Below are 26,211 nucleotides of genomic sequence, written 5' to 3'. Positions count from 1 at the left end.
TAAGTAAACTTAATCTTGGCATATACCTCTCTTACAACTTATTTTATAAATTTAAAGAACTTTGAAAATTTTTAAAAAAGGTAAAGTATACACATCAGTTTGTTACATAAAATACTAAACTAACTGCTTAATTATAAAGAACTCAATTATTTACTTAAACAACAAACACTTTGATTCTAAAATTATGCTCGATAAACTTTTGTGTATACATTACAGTTTCACTATGGAAGTGTCCTTGCTACAGATCATCAATACTAAACAGCTTACAAAATCTGCTTGTTTAAGTATTATTTTGGTAAAATTTAATACTTTCATTTATTTACATGCAAACACTAAGCTTATTCATCAACAATTAAAAAAAACTTTTGATTAATAAAATTGTAAGAAATTATTTTTTATGTATTTATATTAAGAAAATTAGTATAAGCAATAAAACAGGCGTTAGAAAAATTTAGACTAATAAAAACTAAAAACTCATACTTCAAAAAATAAAGTAAAAACAACACCAAAGATACAATGGAAAAAAAAAGTTTAGTTCAATAAAACACATTATAAAAATAGGTATATAAAGACTATAGTTACAATACTAGTTACACAACAATTTTTAAACTAAAACTAATTATTTAGCAAGTATATTTAAAAATAAAGGTTATTCTAAAAATATATATAAACTGGTAATTACACAAATATATATTTTAAAAATTATAAACAAGTGCATTTAAATAGCAAGGGATATCATGTTGTTGAGTCTTTTGAATTGTTCCTGCGAAAAGTGAAGTTTATCACTTGATATTTTCAAACTGGAACTTTTTAAGTGAAGTTGCCCAATAAGCTGTTTGTTTGTTTTTTAATCAAAAGTTGGTTTGTAAATGATTTTTTAAATTATATGTTAATAAATACAAGTTAAAGCCTGAAAATAAAAATAACTAATCACAGATTTGTTGTTACACGACTTTAGTTGCTATATATTTTTATAAATAAATTATAAAACTTTATTTCAGAAACATTTCATAAAGTCTTGTTTTAAAAACAATGATAATAACTAAAAGCTCAAGTTAAATTTAGACTCATTATTTATATTTATATAAATATCATTTTTGTACTACTAGAACAAATTAAAATAAACATTCTCTTTTAGGAAATTAAATATTGTATTTATTTATTGTATTAAACAAATATAATTATCAGCTGAAACAAAAGCTTTTTAACTTACTTAAATAATATAAAAATATTACCAAAAAAATTATTAATACTAATAAAATATAAAGTTGGGTTACAATTAAATAAGTTTTACAGCACTGTTTAAAAATTAACATAACTTATTGACTAGTATTAAAACTTACACATAACTAAAAAAAAATTTACTTGTTGAAGAACAAAACAACTATCGAATTTCTTAAACTTAATTTGAAAAACCATAAAAAACCGAAAATTTATTAGACTTCCAAGTGATGAATAATTTAAAGTATACGTTACATTGAAAGCTTCAAGTTTAAAAGTTCTTCTACTTTTTGATTATCAAACATTATGTATATCAGTTAGGTAAGTAAAAAATTGTATTATGCATAATATGTTGAAAATTTAGACAGTCTATGTTTTTAGAAGTTTTTGTACAACATATTTTTGTCATGCGTATACCTATAAAACTAATAAAAATATAACTGTTTACTACTAATGTATACGAAATAGAGAATACAAAAACTTTTTTGTTTCGTTGTTTAGTACATAATTTACAAATGAAACTCATTGTAACTTCAACTAAAAATTGTTACTTTCATTTTTTTTCAAACCATAAATATTTTTAAATAGTCCTTATTCTAATAACCTGACTCCTGGGGGCAAGTTTGGTTTTGTTGGAGTTCTTCTGCAGCTTGTGCATAATATCGGTTATTTTATCGTTCAATACTTCCTTTTCTATTTGCATGTTGTTCAGCTGCTCAACTGGCGACATGGATCCTTGAAATTGTAAAAAGTTACATTCATATAAATTATTAAAAATAAGAGTTGCTTTATATTTTAAGTGCTTTTTTTAAACCCTTAGCAAACACCAGCCCCGAATGGAAAGTGTGACAAAAGGCAGTGAAAAACTGACATAAATTATAAAAGTTCGATTAAAGGAAAAAAAAAATATCAAACAGTAAATTAATTAAATTTTATTACAATTTAAAGTAAACAAAATTTTCAAAAGTAAGTATGCACAACTAAGGATGTAAAAAATATTAAAACATTTTTACAAAAGACATTTAAAAACTAACAAAAAAAAAAAACAATACATTGTAAAAACGTTTCAATATAAATAACAAAATCTTTACTTAAGGGTAACTTTTATACAGTTATCTAAATCAAATAACATATATAATACAAATAGAAAGCCATACAATAAAGTATTAGTATAAGTAAACATTTCAAAGTTGAGAGTAAAGTATGAACAACAAAGAAATGACACAAAACTTCTAAAATAGTTGAAAAGTTAACTTTGTACGAAAGTATATATCAGAAAGTAAAGTAAATAATTAAATAGAGTGAAAGACAGAACACACAACTAACCCTTAGTAGCTTTAGAACTTTAAAATACAAAACTATCAAAAAACAAAAATTAACGAAATGTAAATTCTTTTAACATAAGAATAAAGTCTAGTTTTTCTTAAGTTATTAAACTTAAACAACATTTATAACTTTCCAAAAACTATTTTATTTTGAAAATAAAATTAATAAAACACAAGAAAATTGAAATGTTCAATGTTTAATATAAGTTAAAAGTCTATTTTTCAAGTATATCAAAACTACAAAAAAAAACAACAAACCCTTGGTAGCTTTGGTGAGGTCAACAACCTTGGGTACAGCCAACTTAAGTGCTTGCTTCTGAAGCTGCTTGGCAACGTTCAAGTTCCTGTTGTGCTCTTTGCTGTGCCTCACTTCCATCAGTTCCTCCACACCGAAGTCAGGCAACGACTTGATTTTTGCAAATAATAATTAAATATTATTCTTTATGAAAATAATGATAAACATTTATATTCGAAAACATCATCAGATAAATTTTGATTTAAAAGTGAACTGTAACAGATTTTATTTTTCAAAGTTTTTTATAGTGAAATTTCTTTTGCAATTCAGTACAAGAAGTTAAACTGTAACCAAACAATGTACGAATCGATAACCGAAATATTTTACGTGCACCAGGGCCATATACAAAACTTTTTGGGCGCTCATTTTTGTTTTGTTGTTCAATCAACAACATTACAGCGAGCTGTCTTTCAAATACGCCAATTAAAAAAAACTAAAACTCTCAAGTCCAACCCAACATATCCAGAACTTAACTAACTCAATAACCTTCTTAGTTAAATTTTGAGTAACCACAACAATTCCTTATGTCAATCTTTAAGGAGACAATGTACAAATTTATAATTGACATTTTTGCACATCCTTTATCGCAACACACTATTAAACAACAGTTCTCACAGGAAGCTTTCATAACTAACTGCGTTTAAAAATTTCAAAAGTAGATAAGATTTGAAAACTTAACCCGTCTAACATCCAGTCCCACCTATACTGTACTTAATAAAAATAACTAAGGTTTTAGCAGTCAAACAAAAAAATTGTCACGAAAAGTTTTCAAAAGTTTTACGAAAAGCTTAACAGTATTTTTCAAGTATAAATAATTGTTGCGAATAAGTTAAAGCTCTTACGTTTAACTCTATTCAGGGTTATCACTCTTTTTCAAATTTTTTTCCAGGTTTTCCAAATTTCTTCCAGGTTTTTGAAAGTACACATTTTTGGGTCTTTTTTTAGTTTTAAGTTAATTTCTATTTAAGAAACTGTGTTAAGTAGTATATAAATATTGAAAAGATACTGTAAAGTTACTTTAAATGTGTTTTTTAATAAAAAAATGTTTGATGATGACAAAAAATCTTAATTATATGATAGATTTTTGTGTCAAATCAAAATTTTACAACTGAAAATGTTAAAATTATTAAAAAATTCCAGGTTTTTCCAGGATTTTGATCAAAATTCCAGGTTTAAAATTTTTTTTAAATTCCAGGTTTTTCCAGGTAAAGTGGCAACCCTGTCTATTTCAACAAGCTAATTATAATACTAAAACAAAACAACAAATCCTCACATCAAGTTCACTGCACATTTTCTCTCCCATCATTTTCATCTTCATCTTGCTCTCCTCCCTCAGCGCCGCCCTCAGCGTTGATATCTGCTGTTTCAACACCGGGTATTCCCTCGAATCGAGAACATATTCTTCCAACTCCGCCGAGTCACCTGGAGTGAAATTATGTACAAGTAGTTTGAAACGTTACTGAGAATGTATACAATTATGAATCTTTAGTTTTTGTTTTAATGATTCTTAATAAACATATGCCTACTGTAAGCTGCAAGCTATTAAGAAATTTAATGAGTTAAGAATAACAGTTTGCCAATTTCGTTTGCCCTCCTTTGAAAACTAAAATGATACGCTTTATCGTCTTGTTTTTTAAAATAGTATTTTTTTTCTAACACTTGGTTTTAATTTTTAACAACTTAAATACCCATGCTCTGAGGCGGTTGGGTAACAGTCGGTCTCCGCATGCCCAGGTCTTGAAACACGCTCCGTTTCTGCTGCGCTTGAATGCGTTCCTTCAGCTCCGACTTCTCGGCTTCTAATTGGTCGATGTCGTTCTGCATCGCGTCCAACGTTTCGTCGAATTCCCTGGAAAACTTTATTTTTAGAAACACAATAAAATATATCCTAATTTACAAATTTTATTTTTGTTTTAACATAAATACTGTTGATGTTTAATGTTTTTTCGAGTTCTCCATGGAAGGTAAGACATAATATTTGGACAAATATAATAAATTTATTATTTTTTTGTACAGGAAAAGTATACTTTAAAAAACTACAAACTTCATTAAACTTTATTTTGCTTGTTTTTTTATATTTTAAACTGTAATATACTACTATTATTCTCAGGTTCAACTTTATATTTTTCTTACGATTCAAATACAAACCACAATTGTAAAAAACGTTTTTTACCTTATTTGCATTCTAGGTATAAATATTTTAAGATAAAATTGTTAATTTAATTCATAAATTCAAACAAACTTTTCTTTTTTCTTGTTGTCTTCGGTGATTGAGTCGAGTTTCTGCTGTAGGTAAGTCACCCTCTCGTGTTTTTCTTCCGAAACTTTCGTCAATTTTCTTTCGTACATGGCTGTGTAAAAATAACAAGTAACTAGAAGTGAAATCTCAGTTTCTTGTTTAATCAAAAGAATATAAAAGCTTCTAAAATTTTCTTTCGTTATTTTACTTAAAAATATTGTTTGTTATAGCGATAACATTAATATTCATGCTTTTTATTGTTATAAGATAAAAATCAATTCAAAATTTTTCTAAATTACTATATTAATCTAAGTTTTACCAAATCTCAGTTTGACTTCTCGTATATTGTCATTCTTATATAAGTTAGAAATTTGTCTAAATCATTATTTAAAAACTTTACCAGATCTCAGTTTAGGGTGCTTGTATAATCTTATAAACTTTGAAACTTACACAAGTTTTCTAAAACAATTTAATTCAAAAATTCTCACCAGATCTCAATTTAGCTTCTTGTATATCGTCGTTCTTCCCCTTGATCTTCTTCTGCATCTCTATAAGGTCCTGGTCCTTCTGACCGATCTTGCCAATCAATTCCTCGCAATCCGCCAACTCAGACTTTACCTGGATCGACCTCCTTTCGCACGGAGACACCACCTGTGTTTGGAATTTAAATGAAAAATGATAAATTCGATGAGATACTTCAAACTATGGCAGCGAAGACCCGAAAGTCGACATCCGAACTTAAACCTTTTTCTCTATCGAAATTATATTCTAATACATTTTAAAGTCTTTAATTAAAAAATTTAAATAGTTGAGGATTTGAAACTAAGTAGTTGTTACAGTGTTTTAAATTTTTATTTTGTAATAAAGGTTCGTAAAAACTTTTTCCACTGGGCTCAGTGTATAAAGTAGAAATCTAACTACTTATTCAAGCTTTAACACAACCCCTAATATTTGATATTTGTTGATTTTAAGCTGTGTAAAGAACAACAGTTTATATTAATTAAAATCTTAAACAATTTAAGTCTCACTTAGAGTTTCCCAAAGTGCGTTACTTCAGAAATTTACTGGACCATAAGCAGCAAAGGGGGTGACTAGTGAAGTGGCCATAAGGCCATAGTTTGAAATTTACACTAGTAGAAAATCTGGAGTTGGTAATGGTGAGCAAAAGAGTCTTAAGTTTATTTGGTAGTTTTGGAACTCACACGAAAAATTTTACTAACACTAGACCAGGGATTCCAAAAAAAGGCTATTTTAAAATGTTAGAGGGACCATAAGGCCATCATTTGAAACTTACACTAGATATTCTGGAGTTGTTGATTATAAAAATGTTTAAGGGTAGTCTTTTGACAAACCTTATTGAAGTGGATCATTGCTTTTTAAATCTCTTCGAAAGGGGCCTTCTATGAAAAAATTTTTAAGAATCCTTGGATTAATTTGTGCGATTTTTTCTCAATTATTCTCAGTGAATTGAAGCGACACAGAGTCAAACACAAAAAGTTATGAAAACTAATCATGTCGGTTAAACATAAAATGTTCAAACTAGAATTTGTACGAAAAACTTAAACTGATTCTAAATATTGCCAGCTAAGACTTAGAGAAGCAACGTCTGAAGTTAAAACAAAACCATACTTAAAAGATGTAACTTATATGCCTTTTTACATGTTGTATGTTATGATATCGCTGGTATCGCGACTTCAAATTAATTGAAAAAAATTATGGAGTTAATTCAGTGATAATGTTAAGAAACTATATTTAATCAAAAAACAAAAAATTGACGATAATAAGTTACATGACGTCACCACGAGCCTTAGAATACAAAATTTTAATTAAAATTTGCAAAATTTAATTTGAGTTAAATAAAAAGTTAAACAGAATAAATTTTTTTCAAGATTTTTCAAAAACTATATTCAATTTTAAACTCCCGCAAACAAGTTTATCAAAAACCCAGAAATTGAGAAAATAATTTCAAAAACCACTGATTGAATCAAAGGATTTCTCAAAGCACTTATGTTACACTTTTTTTACTATATTTTTTTCTATTCTTGTTATATATCTTGAATAATATTCATACTGACAATCATTGTTTTGAAGGTTTTTAATAAATAAAGTATTTAAATCAAAACAACAATACTACAATTTTTTGAATAGTATTTACCTGAAGATAATTGTGTGAATATCACAAATACAACTAATATAAACAAAATATTTATGTAAAATAATTATAAGGTTGTGTATAATTAAGGTTGCCATAGGATTAAAAAAAATCAGGTTTTCTTAATGACTTCCAGGTTTTTGGAAGTACAATATTTTTTGATCATTCTTAGTATAAAACTAAACTTTGGGTGAAAAAACAGTTTTGAATGGCATAAAAATATTTAAGATACTGTAATGATACTTTAAATATATAAAAGATTTTTCGTATCTAATCTAAATTTCATTATTTTTCATGCAAAAATTCCAGGTTTAATGGCAATCCTTTAATACAGACACAAAAAGACTTAATGCTAAAACAATTTCAATTACCCGAGACTTGAACGCAACATCCGAGGTTAAATCACTTTATTTCGAAAGTTACATTTCATTATAAATTTGAACTCATTTTCATTTTCGTAGAATAAATGGTAATTTTATCGGAGTTTGTGAAAATCTGAATTATAACTGAGGAAAAAATTGAGTGGATTGTTTAGTTTGTTAAAAAATTAAAATTTACAACTTGTTTAATCAAAACTACATGACTTCCTTAAAAGTCTCAGAGTAGAGAATTTGAACGAAAAATTGAGCCTTTTAAAAACCTCAACCATATGATTGATTCATTGATGTTATAAAAAATGTAAAATTTGAATATACAACGTGTATTCCGAGATTTCGCATGTAGTGCGATTACAAAATAAATTTTCATGACTATCAAATAAGTGGTTGTCAGAATCAAATGTCGAAACATATTTGTAAAAATTTTTAATTCATAAATTGTTGGTAAAAGCAATGTGACATCACCACGAGTCTCAGAATGCAAAATTTTAATTAAAATTCGAAAAATTTGGTTTGAATTTTTTGAAAAGTCGAACAGAATGAACGTTTTTTGTTATTTGAAAATTCTAAAATATTTTTTAATTTCGTAGAAGAACTTACCAGAAGTAAGGAAATTATTCTTTTACAATTTTGAATTAAATTGAGTTTTTTTGAAAAATTTTACAGAATGAATGATCCTTAAAAACTTTAAAAATAAAATTAAACACATTTTGAAACTCTCGTAGACGAATTTACCGAAAACCAAGAAAATAATAACAAAATTTCACCTAAAACAAATGATTAAAATAAAAGAAATCCTCACATCTTTAGCGTTTGTTAAAAGTAATGTTTTCAAACATATTTTTTCATTATTCACACAATGCATATATTTGATTATAATTTTTCTAAAGCTTTTTGGGAAAAATAATCTTCAAATTTATAAAATCTAAGCAAGTTAAGTATAGTTTTTCGATGCAATTCTTCAATTGTGTTTACCTGAAATTAGTTTCTTTATTCAGCACAAAAAAAAATGCAAAATAATCATTTAAGTTAACAAACTCGATGTTTAAACTAATTAAAAATAATTTTTTACAGCCGAGATAAGAATGCAACTCCCTTAACTAATCCAAAATATATTATATTTGATAGACTGTAATGATTACAAACAAGTTTGAATTGTTTTCCGGCTGGTAGAACATGATGTTACGAATATTTATTGTCATCGCACATGTTGCGACTGCAACAACTTTAAAAATTAAGACTCAAATCGTTCAGTCGTTTTAATTTGTTGATTATTTAATTCATAAATTGTCAGGTAACAACACACGTGACGCCACTACAAGTCTCAGAATGCAAAGTTTTAATTCAAACTCATGTTTTAGAAAATAAACAAAAACATTATTAAACTTTCATTGACGACTTGATCATTAATAAGAAAATAATAATAAAAGCAAAAATAACTACTTTACTTTAAAGATACCCTCACAGCCTTAGCGTTTGTTCAAATAATTAATTATCTTTACCGCAAGATCAAGAACAGCAGCATCCGAGACAATCCTACGACCGGTTTCGTCCCAATTAGGACTCATCAGGCAGGAATACTCGCTAGAAACCTCTGTTATGAGCTTAACCAAGCGGGATTAAGTACAAAGTACTGAAGCGACCGTTTGTGGGTAAAGTTGAAAAAACTGACACAGCTAAATCATTAACAGCCCAACGACTCAGACATTGTCAGCTTATTGTGAGATTATAGTCTGCGCTCGTTTGATCAGTTTTAAGCCGTAGTTATTACGACCATCATCAACAGAGTTGAGATGTTTCGCGCCATCAATAATATTTAATGAACTTTACCGCAAGATCAACTACAACACTTATTCTGCCTGATGAGTCCTAATTGGGACGAAACCGGTCGTAGGATTGTCTCGGATGCTGTTGTTGATCTTGCGGTAAAGTTCATTAATTATCATTGATGGCGCGAAACATCTCAACTCGTTTGTTACAAGTAATATTTTCTAAACTTATTTTTCAATTGTCACACAACACATATTTAGTAATCATTGTTTTGAAGTTTTTTGAAAATACATAGGTTTTATAGTAATTAAAATGATAACATCTCAAGTAAGGTTTTTCCGATGCATTTGTTCGAATTCATTTACCTTAAAACAATTGTGTGGTGAGCACAACAAAGAGCTTATGTGAACAAAAAGTTCTGCAAACTTATCCAATTAATTTATTTATGTTATAAGCAAAAAGACTTGGTGTTTTAAACTACAAAAAACTAAATTTGAACAGCCGAGATTTGGAAGCAACGTTTAAATCTAAAACCTTTTTTTTTGACAGTTGGTATTGACTAAAAAAGTTTATAGGTAATTCTCGATGTCGCAACTATAAGTCAATATCTTAATGATCTGTAAGATAATTTTCAAAACGTTTAGAATAATTTATTTAAATATCTGATTTACAAATTGTCAATTAAAAGCAACGTGACGTTGTTACGAGTCTCAAAACGCAAAAGTTTAATTGAAATTCGCAAAATTGATTTGATTCTTTTGAAAAGTCGAACAGAATTATTGATTTTTCGAGAGTTTTGAAAAATTGAAAACATTTTAAAATCTCGTAGATGAACTTACCAGAAGTGAAGAAAACATAAAAAAAATTGTACTTACAACAGTCTATAAACCTATACGCTAAGTAAATTTCCGAGCTTAAACACTTTAATCAGATAGTTTTCAACAAAAATCAATCAAATAAGTTTTTCTTGTTTGTCAAGTAACAGTTGATCTAAGTCAAAAGTTACAGAAAATAGCGATCTTAAATTTTTTGATATCCATATTGTAAGTGTATTAGTACATAATATTGTGAAAAGTAGATAGTTTCTAATTATAAAAAATCGACTTAAATAAATTATATGACTCGATTACGAGTCTCAGAATGCAAAATTTTAATTAGAACTGGAAAAAATAATTGTTTGAGTCTTTTAAAAATTTAAACCGAATAGTTGATTCTTAAGAGTTTTGAAAAGTTAAAAACGTTTTTAAAATCTCGTAAAAGAATTTACCAGAGATCAAGAAATTGACAAAAAATAACAAAACTTATTGAATACCTAAAATTGTTGATTAAAATAAAAGTTATTGTTACTGTAGCGTTAGGTACAAGTAATATTTTTAAACATTTTTTTTTTCAATATTCAGACAATACAGTTTAAAGTTTACCTTTCACGTCAAGTTCACTTGCAGGCTACAATAACTTATTTAGAGTAAATATTTATTTATATACAAATTTGGTAATCATTGTTTGGATTATCTTTAACGAAAGAAACATTTTCATACTGATTAAAATAAAAGTAACTCAAATTATAATTTTTTCGAAGCATTTAATCAATTGTATTTACATGAACATAACTGTGAGATCAGCACAAAATAAAATCTTGTGTTGACAAAAAAGTATGTAAAATAACCACTCAATATATATCTATTAATAATAATAAAATACAAAAATACTGAATTGATGGTTTTAAACAGGCGAAACTGGAAAGCACCGTTTGAATATAAACATCAATCATTTTTTTTCAAAAGTTATTGACTAAAACAAGTTTTGAAAATCTTGCCCATTGCTAGTATTAAATTCATAATAGTTATGTCAAAAAGAGCGATTTCAAAGTATTCACTACCGAAATTATTTGTTTTCTAACAAAAACTGATTAAAAATATATCAGGATTGCCAAATATTTTTGGCAAATTTTCTCCAGGTTTTTGAAAATATACACCTTTGGGTCTATTTTTAGTTAAATTTAAAGTTTAAGGTAAAAAATTGTGTTAAATAGTATAAAAATATTGAAAAGATACTGTAAAGCTAGTGTTTTTTTAATAATAAAAAATTATGATGATGACAAAAAACTTTTATCTATATAATAGATTTTTTGTGTCAAATCGAAATTTTACTACTTTACATGTTAAAGTTGTCAAAAATTGCAGGTTTTTTAGTGATTCTCGTTTAAAATTCCAGATTTTACTTTTTTTTTTCAAAATCTTTCAAATTTCAGGTTTTTTGGCAACGTCGCCACGGGTCTCAGAATACAAAAAATTAATTTGAATATTGAGTTGAGTTTTTGAAAAGCTTAACAGACCGACTAATATTTCAAAAATAAAAAAATATTGTAGACAAATTTACTAGACATTAAGAAATCAATTACAAAAACCTTAATTTAAATAACCGAGATTTGAAGGGATCGTTTAAATTTTTATCATATTAATAAAAATGTATAATTTAATTAAACTGTGATAGTCTGTTTAAACAATGATAATTTTTTAGTTTTTAAAGACTCAATAGATTTTAATTAGCATGTTAGTTGTATACATTAAAGTAATTCTAGTCGTATTCTAAGCGACTCCAAATTCGTGGTTGAATGCAAAAGTTAATAAAGAGTGAATCATTAGTTTCGATGTTGAAACTACTTATATTGAAAAATTAAATTAACAGATATAAAAAAAAGCAGCATGACGTCACTACAGATTTCAGAATGCAAAAACATTTTTTTTTAGTTTTTTTTTAATTCAACAGAACTAATGATTATTAAATGTTTTGAAAAATATTTTCAAAATCTCGTAGATAAATTTACCGGAATCGAGAAAGAGGCAAAACAATATCTAAACTTTTACTTATTTAAAATAAAACAAATTATCACAGCTTTAGCGTTTGTTACATGTGCTATTTTTCAAACATATTTTTACTATTTACACAATACATTCATACTTGATAGTCATGTTTTAAAGCTTTTTGGAAATAAAAAAATTAACTAAAATTTGGATAATTAATTTGAGTTTTTTTAAAAGTCTAAAATATTTTTAAGTCTTGTAAACATTAAGTGAAAAACTTTATCCTAAAACCTCTTACGATTTAACATTAAGTCCAAACGTGAGCCTTAATCATTTTAGTTCGGCAGTTATCAACAATTATCACTATGAGATGTTGGCTTTGTTTGTGTTATATTTAGACAATCCTAAAGTTTAGTTATCACGAACAACACAATGTCAAACTAAATTTAATAATAGCATATATTAGCAATCGAAATTCTTGAGAGAATATATATACTTAAAAATAAAAAAGTTGTCTAGTACAAACTACGTGACGTCACTAAAAAGTCTCAGAATACAAAATCTTTTATTATGTTTTGAGTCTTTTGAAAAACTCAACAAAATGGTTGATTCTTCGAGATTAAAATAAATATCCTGGACAATATTACCATAAATTAAGAAATTGATGAAAAAATAACAAAACTTTTTATCTAAAGTACATTTGAGACCAAAAATAAAAAAAAACGCACATATTTAGCGCTTGTTACAAGTAATATTTATAAAGATATTTTTTCAATATTCACAAAATACAGTTTTAAGTTGATCTTTCACGTCAAGTGTACCGTACTGCAGACTACAAAAACTTATTTAGAATAAATATTTATTTACATAAAAACTTGATAATCATTATTTTGACTATTTTTTAAGAAAAAAATCCAATACTAATTAAAATCAAAGCAACTTCTATAGAACTTTTCCAAAGCGTTTATTCATCTGTATTTTCAGGAAGATTACTAACAGTGAGATCAGCAAAAAATAAAACTTGTACACATAAAAAACATGTTAACTAATAATTTAAGTTATATTTAACAAAAACAAAAAGACCTGATAGTTAAACTATTTACAAAAACTTAAACAGCCAAGACTTGAAAACAACGTTTAAACTTAAACAATATTCATATTCAGGTTTTAATGTCCACAAAATTTTTTGAGTACACTGCCTGTTTAGAATATAAACCTAGTTACCACTATTAGGGCAACTTCAAATTATCACTTGAGCGTAATTTAAATTGCTCTGTTAGACCCTTTTAAATTTTGAAAGTAATTTATTGAGAACTTAAATTTACAATTTTTAAAAACAAAAAAAAGAAAACATAATTTTAAAATAAATTAGTAATATTATTTTTATGAAAGCTGAACAGATTGCACGATTTTTTGTTGTCTGAAAATATAATAAATTTTAAATCTCATCAGAAATAACTTTTTATACGAGTCTTGTAAATCAAAACTTTAATTTTTACTGAACAAATGTTTTAATTTCAAATTTTATTGAACAGTTAAACAGAATGGCTGATTTTTCAAAATTTATAACATTTATATTATCCCATAGACGAGTTCACCAGAGATAATGAAAATAATAATAATAAATTAACCTAGAAGATTTTGCAATTTCAAATTTAGACATTAAGTAAACGTCCGTGCTAAAGAACCTTAACAATTTTAATTTAAATTAAAATATCACTTTAATATGTTTAGCTCATATACTTTTTTTTTGTTATATAAATACAATATTTATTTCAACAGTTTATTACTAACAAAACAATGTTTCACTCCTATACTTGCATATATGAGATCCTCACTTGTTGTAAACAAATCTTATTCAAGTAGAATTTGAATTCATTCTATTTGAATAAGATTTGTTTACAACAACTGAGGATCTCCTATATGCAAGTATAGGAGTGAAACATTGTTTTGTTAGTAACAAACTGTTAAAATAAATATTGGATAAAAATCTCCTTAAAGGCATCTAAGTCGAGAACTTTAAGTTGTTTAATTCTAACCCAAATTACAGTATTATATAAACACTAGATTTAGTTATCGCGAAAAAAGCGACTCAGAATAATCCAATCTTTATCCGCGCTGTATGACAGTTAACATAGTTTGTTGACAAAATATTCTGTTAAAAATAAAAAGCTGACGAAGCTGCATGACGTCACCGCGATTCTCAGAGTACAAAATTTTTATAAAACTCGCATTTGTTGTTTTATCTTTTTATTTATCAAAATATATCAAAAGTTTGTTTTATCGGGTTGTTTGAAAAGTTTTATTCTTTTCGTAAATAAGAAACGGTTTTAGAATCTCGTAGAAAATTTTTAAAATGTACAATATTAAGAACTGTAGAATAAAATGAAAAATAATTTCTTCAATAGTAAAAACATATCTCGTAAATTAAACTGCGTCTGAAGCAAACAATTACATTATTTATTATAAAGTTTTCAGACCATGTGAAAATGATTATAAAAGTTATGCCTAAAAGTATCTAAAATCGAAAAAAACTAAACATCTTGAGCGTTTGTTACACTCAATATATTTTTCATAGTTTCCACAATTTAAACTGTTAATAACAAGTAATAAAGCACAATAACGTTTTAGCTTCATCTTAAATAACAGTTACAAAAATAATAAATATTCAATAACTTTTTAGCTTCATCATCTATAACAAATAGTAATAAAAATACCTTTTTAGCTCTATCTTCCATAATAAATTTTAAAACAAAATACCTTTTTATTTTCATTTTTCACAACAATGTTAAAAATACCTTTTTATTTTCATTTTTCACAACAATGTTAAAAATACCTTTTTATTTTCATTTTTCACAACAATGTTAAAAATACCTTTTTATTTTCATTTTTCACAACAATGTTAAAAATACCTTTTTATTTTCATTTTTCACAACAATGTTAAAAATACCTTTTTATTTTCATTTTTCACAACAATGTTAAAAATACCTTTTTATTTTAATTTTTCACAACAATGTTAAAAATACCTTTTTATTTTCATTTTTCACAACAATGTTATAAATACCTTTTTATTTTCATTTTTCACAACAATGTTAAAAATACCTTTTTATTTTCATTTTTCACAACAATGTTAAAAATACCTTTTTATTTTCATTTTTCACAACAATGTTAAAAATACCTTTTTATTTTCATCTTTCACGTCAAACTCGCCATCCTGTAGACTCGTGACAATGCTGTTGATGCTGGCCACCAAGTTGCCAAGTTCCAATCTCAACACTTGCAGCGGCACTTGATCTTGGTATATCTGAATGAAAAACATTAAAATAATATAAAATAAAAGATAATATTAAACATAGATAATAATAATAGATAATGAAAGCTAATGAAATACGATACATTGGTCCTGGTATATTTGAAGTAAATAATATATGATAATAAGCATAATATTAGATGATATTAATTACAGATAATAGTGATAGTAACTGTAAAAGATAATGAAAAAGTATATAATATTTCTGGCATATCTGAAGAAAGTTAAGATGAAAATTTTAGACGATTATCACAAAAGTTAGACTTTAAAATCTTTGTTTTGGCGGAAAGTACGTGAATTTTTTATTGTAACTTAAACACAAAAGTCTTCTTCCTAAAAATAAAATTTTTGAAATTTATCACAGTATACCTATATTGAAATTGTATTCAATAAAAAATGACATAAATTTCTACCAAAAAAAATTAAAAACTACTTTAGAGAACTTAACTTAAAGTTCAACTCAAAAAGCTTTCATTAAGATAAAGCTTTGAAGTGTTAACACAAAAACATGAAAAGCAAGTGAAATTTCTTTAAACAAATCACAAACATTAATTTTAAAAAAAATACTATTCATCACTTATGGGTAACATAATAAGTATGAAAATTCAGAAATATTCAAAATACAACTAAGTAGCAAACAAAACCTCTTTGGAAGATTTTCTCAAAAGTTCTGATATTTTGTGAGTGGGCAACTGTACTGAATCAGTGTTGGTCTTACACAAAGACTCCAACCAACTTCTTATCATTCTTTCCACTTGGCTCAAATGAGCGAGGTTGAACAACAGTTTGTCGTCGACCTGTTTGTATAAACTTTGAAGTCAAACAATAGATAAATTAGACATAACTAGTTTTTGAATTTTTAAACTAGATTGTTAATTTAAGATTAACTTTGTTGTCAAATAACAGATATATTTATATAACAGTTTGATATAATCGGTTTATGTATTTCAACGACTACTCAAAAACCAGCATCAGTAATGTTTAAAGTATTTTATTAAAATGATTATCCTTTATTGTTTAAATTATACTAACTTTTTTTAAACTATTTGTCTTCTATTAAATTTGTATTTGTCTAATAAACTATTAAATTAGAAACAAATTTATCATAATATTTACAGTAAAAGAAGTTAAACCATTTAAACAGTAGCATTACACAAGTTTTATTATAAACTCGAACCTCCTTGCCATACTTGAGAGTAGAGTAGGAGGTGGGAATTTTTCTTTTTGCTTTCTTGTTCAACTGCTGTATGTCGTTGGTCAGTGTTGAAACGTCCTTCAACAAAACTGATACGTCTGATGTTTCCTGACCGTCCTGTTACATGTATATTTATTTATTTGTACTTATTGACATTATAGATTTTTTAACTTTTTTATGCAATCAAATTAATTTGTATCATAATAAACCAGCATGTAACACTTAAAGCTTTATCACAAAAAATTGAGAATAAGTAAAAAGATGTTTCCTGAACGTCCTATTATATGTAAATGTTAGTGTTGTAAACAACACAATATGAACAAACTTTTAAACAAATATATTTTAAAGAAATTGAATTCGGACTTGCCTGTATACGTTTACCAGCGACATTTGAACAATTGATTCGAAATTATTAAAAAAAACTAAACAAGGTTATTAAAAAGCAGCATTTATATTTTAAAAATTTAACTAATTCAGTTTAGTAAAAAAGGAAATTGCCAACATTTTGACTCAATAATTTGCCTGTATATGCTAAATTTAATTGTTTGTTTATATAATTTCAATAACAATGTTTATATACTTAAAGCAAGATCCAGGGTTGCCACTCGTTTTTAAAAAATTTTTGCAGGTTTTCCAAATTTTTTCCAGGTTTTTAAAAGTACACATTTTAGGTCTATTTTTAGTTTTAAGTTAATTTCTATATAAGAAACAGTGTTAAACAGTATAAAAACTTTGAAAAGATACTGTAAACTTACTCTAAATGTGTTTTTTAATAAAAAAAAAATTGACGATGACAAAAAAATTTTATTTATATGATAGATTTTTTGTGTCAAATTGAAATTTTACTACTGAAAATGTTTAAATTATGAAAAATTTCAGGGTTTTCCAGGTTTTTTGATCAAAATTCCAGGTTTTTCCAGGTTTTTTACAAGTTTCTCAAATTCCAGGTTTTTCCAGGTTAATTTTGCCTAAATTGTCCAATTCCAGGTTATTCCAGGTAAAGTGGCAACCCTGAAGATCGCTTGAAGAAAGAGTTATAAAAAAAAAAAGCTTATGAATTTGTAGAGCTTAGAAAAAACTGCTTATATTTTAATGCAGAGTTCAAACTTTTTTTAATTTTATCAAAAACAACTTAGACTTTTAGAAAACGCAAGTATAAAACTAGGTCAATATTCAAGAAAATTTTTTAAGAAAAAAATAGTTTTAAAACAAACTCACTACTAAAACTGATTTCAACTTTAATCTTACAATTATACATAACTTGAAAACCAGTTGAAACTTTTACAATTTTTAAAATGAGTCAAGTAAAATGAAGCACAACCCATAAAAAACGACTTGTCAAAATAATTATAATTTCAGAAATAACCGTAAGTAAAAATTTGGTGTGATAATAATCTATCAGAATAAATTTTGAAACCTGAACAAACGATTTCAATGTTGTAACGTTCAACTGAATGGGCAGTATTGTGGATTTTAACATTTTTTACAAGTTAAATATTTCAAAACTTTTTTTATAATAAACGCAAACCTGAACAAACGATTTCAATCTTGTGACGTTCAACTGAATGGGCAGTATTGTGGATTGTAATAATGTTTATCAAATCAATTACTTTTAAACTTGTTTTATAATAAAGAAACACAGTATATGTTTAAATAATTTAGTAGGACAAACCTGAACAAAAGATTTCAATCTTGTGACGTTCAACTGAATGGGCAGTATTGTGGATTTTAACATTTTTTACAAGTTAAATATTTCAAAATTTTTTTTATAATAAACGCAAACCTGAACAAACGATTTCAATCTTGTGACGTTCAACTGAATGGGCAGTATTGTGGATTTTAACATTTTTTACAAGTTAAATATTTCAAAATTTTTTTTATAATAAACGCAAACCTGAACAAACGATTTCAATCTTGTAACGTTCAACTGAATGGGCAGTATTGTGGATTTTAACATTTTTTACAAGTTAAATATTTCAAAACTTTTTTTATAATAAACGCAAACCTGAACAAACGATTTCAATCTTGTGACGTTCAACTGAATGGGCAGTATTGTGGATTGTAATAATGTTTATCAAATCAAATACTTTTAAACTTGTTTTATAATAAAGAAACACAGTATATGTTTAAATAATTTAGTAGGACAAACCTGAACAAACGATTTCAATCTTGTGACGTTCAACTGAATGGGCAGTATTGTGGATTGTAATAATGTTTATCAAATCAATTACTTTTAAACTTGTTTTATAATAAAGAAACACAGTATATGTTTAAATAATTTAGTAGGACAAACCTGAACAAACGATTTCAATCTTGTAACGTTCAACTGAATGGGCAGTATTGTGGATTTTAACATTTTTTACAAGTTAAATATTTCAAAACTTTTCTTTATAATAAACGCAAACCTGAACAAACGATTTCAATCTTGTGACGTTCAACTGAATGGGCAGTATTGTGGATTGTAATAATGTTTATCAAATCAAATACTTTTAAACTTGTTTTATAATAAAGAAACACAGTATATGTTTAAATAATTTAGTAGGACAAACCTGAACAAACGATTTCAATCTTGTAACGTTCAACTGAATGGGCAGTATTGTGGATTTTAACATTTTTTACAAGTTAAATATTTCAAAATTTTTTTTATAATAAACGCAAACCTGAACAAACGATTTCAATCTTGTGACGTTCAACTGAATGGGCAGTATTGTGGATTTTAACATTTTTTACAAGTTAAATATTTCAAAATTTTTTTTATAATAAACGCAAACCTGAACAAACGATTTCAATCTTGTAACGTTCAACTGAATGGGCAGTATTGTGGATTTTAACATTTTTTACAAGTTAAATATTTCAAAATTTTTTTTATAATAAACGCAAACCTTAACAAACGATTTCAATCTTGTGACGTTCAACTGAATGGGCAGTATTGTGGATTGTAATAATGTTTATCAAATCAAATACTTTTAAACTTGTTTTATAATAAACACACACAGTATATGTTTAGATAATTTAGTAGGACAAACCTGAACAAACGATTTCAATCTTGTAACGTTCAACTGAATGGGCAGTATTGTGGATTTTAACATTTTTTACAAGTTAAATATTTCAAAATTTTTTTTATAATAAACGCAAACCTGAACAAACGATTTCAATCTTGTAACGTTCAACTGAATGGGCAGTATTGTGGATTTTAACATTTTTTACAAGTTAAATATTTCAAATTTTTTTTTATAATAAACGCAAACCTGAACAAACGATTTCAATCTTGTGACGTTCAACTGAATGGGCAGTATTGTGGATTGTAATAATGTTTATCAAATCAAATACTTTTAAACTTGTTTTATAATAAACACACACAGTATATGTTTAGATAATTTAGTAGGACAAACCTGAACAAACGATTTCAATCTTGTAACGTTCAACTGAATGGGCAGTATTGTGGATTTTAACATTTTTTACAAGTTAAATATTTCAAAATTTTTTTTATAATAAACGCAAACCTGAACAAACGATTTCAATCTTGTAACGTTCAACTGAATGGGCAGTATTGTGGATTTTAACATTTTTTACAAGTTAAATATTTCAAAATTTTTTTTATAATAAACGCAAACCTGAACAAACGATTTCAATCTTGTAACGTTCAACTGAATGGGCAGTATTGTGGATTTTAACATTTTTTACAAGTTAAATATTTCAAATTTTTTTTTATAATAAACGCAAACCTGAACAAACGATTTCAATCTTGTAACGTTCAACTGAATGGGCAGTATTGTGGATTGCAATTCGCTGCAGTGATTCAGCATCTTGTCCCTGCAATCGACTTCCACCGATGACAAGTGAACTTCGTATACGTGCTACAAAAATACTTGAGTCAAATATAAAAATGTATAGAAATAATTTAAACCAAATTTTAATATTTTTAAATTTTGAATAGTTTTTTCTATTGATACTGCTTAAAATAGTGGTTCAAAGATAAAGAAACACTCGACGCTACTTTTTCAGTAGCAAATACCAGTTGCAGTCGTAAAGCTAAAAGTAGACTGTTAAAATGCTTATAAAAGTATAAAAACACAAAAAAATAAATAAGTAAAGTATCAAGTAAGCTACTGTTGTTGATGGTCGAGTTCAGTGCTTGCTAATGTTTGCAAACAGTTTATGCGTTTATATTAAAAAAAGTAGTTGTTTTTTTGTTTATAGTGACTTTTTATTATCGATATTTATTAACAGTCATGAACAAAGAGCGTATGAGAAGATCACCTTGAAGTACTGCAAAGACCTCAATTGTATTACAAACAAATTTACTTCGTTGTTTACTTGTTATTTTGTAAACTCAAAACTTAAAACTACAATTTCGAAATCAACCTTGATTATACATTGTACTCTAATAAACACATTTATTAAGCTTTTGAACGAGTGATATTTGAAATATATGTCATTTTTGAATGGAATCACTTTTTCACAAAACGACATTTTTGCATTTTTGACTTTTGTATAACAAAGATAAAGTTAAGTCATGGCACGGCAAAATTGATGCCGTGGAAAAGCGACTAGTAGTGTAAAAACAACCTTCTGTGCATTTTTGACCCGACCATGATAAACTAGATTCAATTTTTTATACTGGAATACTGAAAAGACTTAAGATAGGTACTAGTTCAATTGATATCAGGCATTGCAATATTGAAGAATGCATGCAAGCTTAGTATGTTGTTTTAAATATATGTCTGAAAAACTTTCAGTGAAATTAAATCTTCACAACCTCGTAGTACTGAAGAGACTTTTAAAAGTATATTTTTTACATTTTTTTTAATAAAACTATCCTACCTTGAAATACTGAAGACTCTTGCTCAAAGGGGCCGTAGACATGGTTTCGTCCAATGTGTCCTTCTTGACATGGTGGAAGAACATGTTGAGAGTTCTGTCGTGTTGAACCATCTCACCCTGCAATGTTCCCATCTTCTGATACAACTCCACATCGCATTTGTTCAAAATTCTGTTTGAAAAATAAAGCTAATAAAAATTCCACATGACATTTGTTTAACATCTGTTATATTAACTAAAACTAAATATGTTCAGTTTGTGATTAAAAATAACAAAATCACATTTGATCAATACTCTGTAAGAAAAGTTTGAATCAAACCAACTCTAAAATATAAAAAAACTCATTGAAAGTTGACAGCAATAATTTGAGCGACACAAGCTGCAGATGGAAACTAATTAAATATACTCATAAAAATAATAAACAAACAAACTCGTAATAAGTAGACAGCGGTAATTTGAACGACACAAGTTCTCGGTGGAAATTACTAATTATTAATAAACAAATAAACAAACAAACTCGTAATAAACTGAGAGCAGTAATTTGAACGAAACAAGTTCTCGGTGGAAATTACTAATTATTAATAAACAAATAAACAAACAAACTCGTAATAAACTGAGAGCAGTAATTTGAACGACACGAGTTGCTGATGGAAATTGGTGGCAAAAGTCAGCTGATCGCCCTGTAGACCCAACATATCGCCCGATTTCTCAATACTCGCCACCTCATCAAGCTTGTACTTGTCAAACACGTGCTTTGCTGTATAAACGTTATGTAAATTACATTTACTATAGATTAATATTTTTTTAACTATTGGTTGATCAATGTATTGGTAAATATACATTTATTTTAGTATTTTTTTTACCCTTCATTAGAGTCTTTACGTCAACTGACTCAAGCTTTTAACCCAACTTTAAAACTCTAATTTAAACATTGTTTTTAACTAAGCATTCAAAACCAACCAGGTATAATAAACTTTTTTATCATCCTGTGCGCCAACAGCACAGTTTGTATGCATTGGATTTAAGTAAAAATTCATAAATGAATAATAATAATAAATAATAATAATAATAATAAATAATTTATAACTAAGATTATAAAAAAATCTTTAAAATACAATATTTCAACAAACTACTTAAATGGAAATTAATATTTTTAATAATTTCAAAACTAGCCAAGTATGTTGCACTAGTTACAAGAATTTTTAAGTCATTTTAATATAAGACACAGTTTGAGTTTTTAAATGAACCTTTAAAACCAAAAAAGTACATTAAATTAGTACAGAAACCAACCAAGTATGTGACACTTTTTCATCATCCTGTGCACCAACAGCAATGTTTGCACGCACTCGTGGTCCCCGCCCCTCCTCCTGAATATGGAAGGTATGAACATTGACACTAGGTGGAGCTCCAGCTCGGCCTGCTCAACCTGAAGCTTGGACAACTCAGATTCCACCATCCGAGCTGACGTCTGTCAATAATGTTTTGTTCTGATTTTTTTGTTTACTTATGTTATCAATTAAATGAGGTTTTGATATCTTTGTTGGTATATCATCATAATTAAATTATTCTTATTCAACCATTCGAGCTGATGTCTATTAAAAAATTTGTTTTGTTTAATTGTTTTAGGTGTTTTTATAGTTGTAGCTTTATAGAAAAAAATAAAAAAAACGGCTTAAAGCCTGTTGTGTTCGTATCATATTATGTTATAATTTTTAATCTATTTTGACCTTAAATTCTAGTGAATCTTTCACGATAAACTTTTCTTCTTTTGACTCTCGCATTTAGCAACTAATGAAGTTTGATACTGTATGAGAATATTGTGGTGCATAATAAAGTACATAACTTTGTTAGCACCTAACTTAAACTGATTACAAGAACAATTAGCATTAAATATACTTTATTAACAATTTTTACATCAACAACACTAGCGTATGTTTTATTTCAAATGAACTGATTATATGACAGTAAGTTTTTTTTTATTAACAAGTTTTACAACTAAAGGTAAAAAAATGATTAAAAAAATTTCTATTTTGCAGCAACTCACTTTAGTTTCTACCATTTTGATCTGGTATTCGACAGCGGGTTTCAGCTCGGGGAGTTTTTCTTCGGGGTTTTCCCCTTCTTCACTACCGACTTGCGCCCTCTTCAGTTCCTCGTTGGAATCCTGAAGCTCCTTGACGAGGTTCCTGAACTTGCTGATCGTTTCCTGTTGGAATTGTATAAATAATATTTTACTGAAAATATTATTAAAGTTTATTTTTGCTTAAATTTCCTCTGATGGTTTCCAGAATAAAAATTTAAACATATAAAGTTTGGTGCACAAGTTACTTGTCCTTCATACAGCAAATTAAGATAGATAAGCTTCGAGAAAATCACGAATTCTACCAAGAAAGCCCAAGTATCTCCCACAAACTCTGAGCTGTAGCTAATTGGTTTCAAAACTCACAATATAGTCGTTGGCGTTGTCCTGCGCCGCTTGCGTGCGCCTCTCAGCGGCCAGAAATTTCGTCCTTGAAAGGTCAACCTGCTCCCTAAGCTCGAGCTCCTGCTCTTTAGCGCCCTCCTGCAGCTCCTCGTTCATTTCGTTGATCGCCTCCAAGTCTTGCACCTTTCAATAAAAAAGATTTTTTAGGGGGAATAATAAAAAATAAAAAAGGTATTATTATCATCGGTTTTTTTTTTCGAAATTTATTTATTAGATATTTCAGGGGAATAACAAAAATTTTTTGTTCGTTTTGATTGTCTGCGTAAAGCAAACGCAAAATTAAAAAAATTAAAGGTGTTTTTTCCATTACTACTTTTTGTCGAAACTTTATCATATTCATATGAAGCTATAGTCTGTTGGCAGTTTGTTTGCAAAACGAAATTACCACGCACGAAACTACTACACAATACACACAACACTGTATTTATCCGAACCTGCTCCTGGAGATCTTCCAACTTTTCCTCGAGCTCCATGTTTTTCTCGGTGAGGTCCGTAACCATCTCTTCGGCCGCCAGCGATGCGTCCACCTGCTCCTTCAGCTCGTCTCCCAGGTGCTCCGCCTGCAAAATATTATTTGAAGATATGTTTTAATAATACTAGGGTTGCCACTCTTTTTTTCAAAATTTTTCCAGGATTTCCCAATTTCTTCCAGGTTCTTAAAACTGCCCATTTTTGGGTCTACCTTTAGTTAAAGTTAACTTAAAGGTAAGAAACTTTTTAAATAGTATAAAAACATTGAAAAGATACTGTTAAGCTACTTTAAATATGTTTTTTAATATAAAAAAATTTTAATGATGACAAATTTTTCTTATTTATATGATAGGTTTTTTGAGTCAAATCGAAATTTTACTACTGAACATGTGAAAATTGTTTGAAATTCCATGTTTTTTTTTCAAAATTTCCCAAATTCCAGGTTTTTCCAGGTATTTTTTGCCTAAATTGTCAAATTCCAGGTTTTTCCAGGATTACAGGTAAAGTGGCAACCCTGTAATACTAAATTGATGTGTTAAAAATAATTTAGCGCAACTACAAGCTTTTCAACTTGTTACCAAGGTTGTATTTTTCTACAACATCTTTTTACTGATACGGTAGAGCTGTTATCCGAGTAAAAACAAAGCATAAAAGTTAAGAGCTTTGAGTTACCTCTTGTTATCAATTTTTATCTACTTACATCACGAAACCTGAAAATAAAATATTCAAGTATGCTTCAGCTTAAACTTTCAAGCGCATTAACTTGTAATTTTTTCACTTGTTTTTTTCATTTACTTTTACAGTTTAGATAAAGGTTACAAATATCGGTCTGCTTTAATATTATCGCTATAACTTTCAAACAAAAAATTCAAACGCTCACACTAAAGCAAAACAAAAATGTGAAAACTCTACCTCCCTCAACTTCTGCGATATCTTCTCGTTCTTTTCCTTCAACCTCTCAACTTCTTTCTCCTTCTCGTCCAACTTCTTTTGCACGGCGACCGACTGGCCCTTTTCAGCCGCATTCAGGTCTTTCAAGCTGTTTATAAAATGTTTTCTTACAAATTTAATTATCAGAGGTTTTCAAATGCTAAATTTATTTTATTTTTGATAAAAAACTTACTCAGTTAAATAAATATAACAGATAGTACAAAAATAATCAGCAGTTTTTTAAATATGTAAAAAAAACATAACTGTAAATTTTGAAGTATTATTTTAATAAAACTTACCTTTTACCTTATTTACAACTTTTATAATTTAATCTTTAAATCTTCAATGATATGCCCTCGAAGATATATTAAATAATTACCTGATAATCATGTCTAACGGTATAAACTTTTGAAATTTTATCTTGTCTAAATTAAAACTTATAAGAAATACACACCATAAAATAAGCACAACCTTTACAATAAAATCTTCGTATACACTTTTTATAGTTTATATAAAAATCTAAACAATAAAAATTTAACATATCCTGTTTAAACTTAAACGACTTACACTTCGAAAATTACTTCTAGTTTTGTTAAGAAGTAAAAATTTCCCGATACCTGTAATAAAACTTGTCAATACAAGAAGCTCAACTTAGAAAAAAAACAAAGTGGACTCCCCTATGGCTTAAATACTACTGGTCAAACACTTTTTTTTTTCAAATAGGATTGCCAATTTTCTTCCAACTAGAAATTTAATTTTTTTAGTCAGTTTTACATAATATTTATTTTACACAACTATTTTTTTATATTAAGATAA

General features: G+C 27.3%; 1 protein-coding gene across 1 annotated transcript in view; it reads right to left on the bottom strand.

Moving 5' to 3' along the window:
* Window positions 1-317: 317 nt before the first annotated feature.
* Window positions 318-26,211, bottom strand: part of LOC145844718 (dynactin subunit 1-like) — a 33,263-nt gene continuing 7,369 nt past the window's right edge. Inside the window, exons 10-27 of the mRNA XM_082952132.1 lie at window positions 25,378-25,504; window positions 24,429-24,554; window positions 23,956-24,117; window positions 23,554-23,715; window positions 22,800-22,977; window positions 22,113-22,266; window positions 21,513-21,681; window positions 20,414-20,545; window positions 16,671-16,805; window positions 16,138-16,290; window positions 15,362-15,487; window positions 5,569-5,731; window positions 5,084-5,192; window positions 4,530-4,690; window positions 4,115-4,263; window positions 2,805-2,952; window positions 1,826-1,956; window positions 318-832 (exon numbers count right to left, since the gene is read on the bottom strand). Of these exons, the coding sequence (XP_082808258.1) occupies window positions 719-832; window positions 1,826-1,956; window positions 2,805-2,952; window positions 4,115-4,263; window positions 4,530-4,690; window positions 5,084-5,192; window positions 5,569-5,731; window positions 15,362-15,487; window positions 16,138-16,290; window positions 16,671-16,805; window positions 20,414-20,545; window positions 21,513-21,681; window positions 22,113-22,266; window positions 22,800-22,977; window positions 23,554-23,715; window positions 23,956-24,117; window positions 24,429-24,554; window positions 25,378-25,504 (2,599 nt within the window). The 3' untranslated portion in view covers window positions 318-718. The remainder of the gene's footprint in view (window positions 833-1,825; window positions 1,957-2,804; window positions 2,953-4,114; window positions 4,264-4,529; window positions 4,691-5,083; window positions 5,193-5,568; window positions 5,732-15,361; window positions 15,488-16,137; window positions 16,291-16,670; window positions 16,806-20,413; window positions 20,546-21,512; window positions 21,682-22,112; window positions 22,267-22,799; window positions 22,978-23,553; window positions 23,716-23,955; window positions 24,118-24,428; window positions 24,555-25,377; window positions 25,505-26,211) is intronic.

The sequence above is a fragment of the Thalia democratica genome, chromosome 9, assembly GCF_965202585.1.
Source record: "Thalia democratica chromosome 9, ktThaDemo2.hap1.1, whole genome shotgun sequence".
Lineage (NCBI taxonomy): Eukaryota > Metazoa > Chordata > Thaliacea > Salpida > Salpidae > Thalia > Thalia democratica.
Note: the sequence above shows the minus strand (reverse complement) of the source record. Positions and strands in the feature narration are given on the sequence as shown.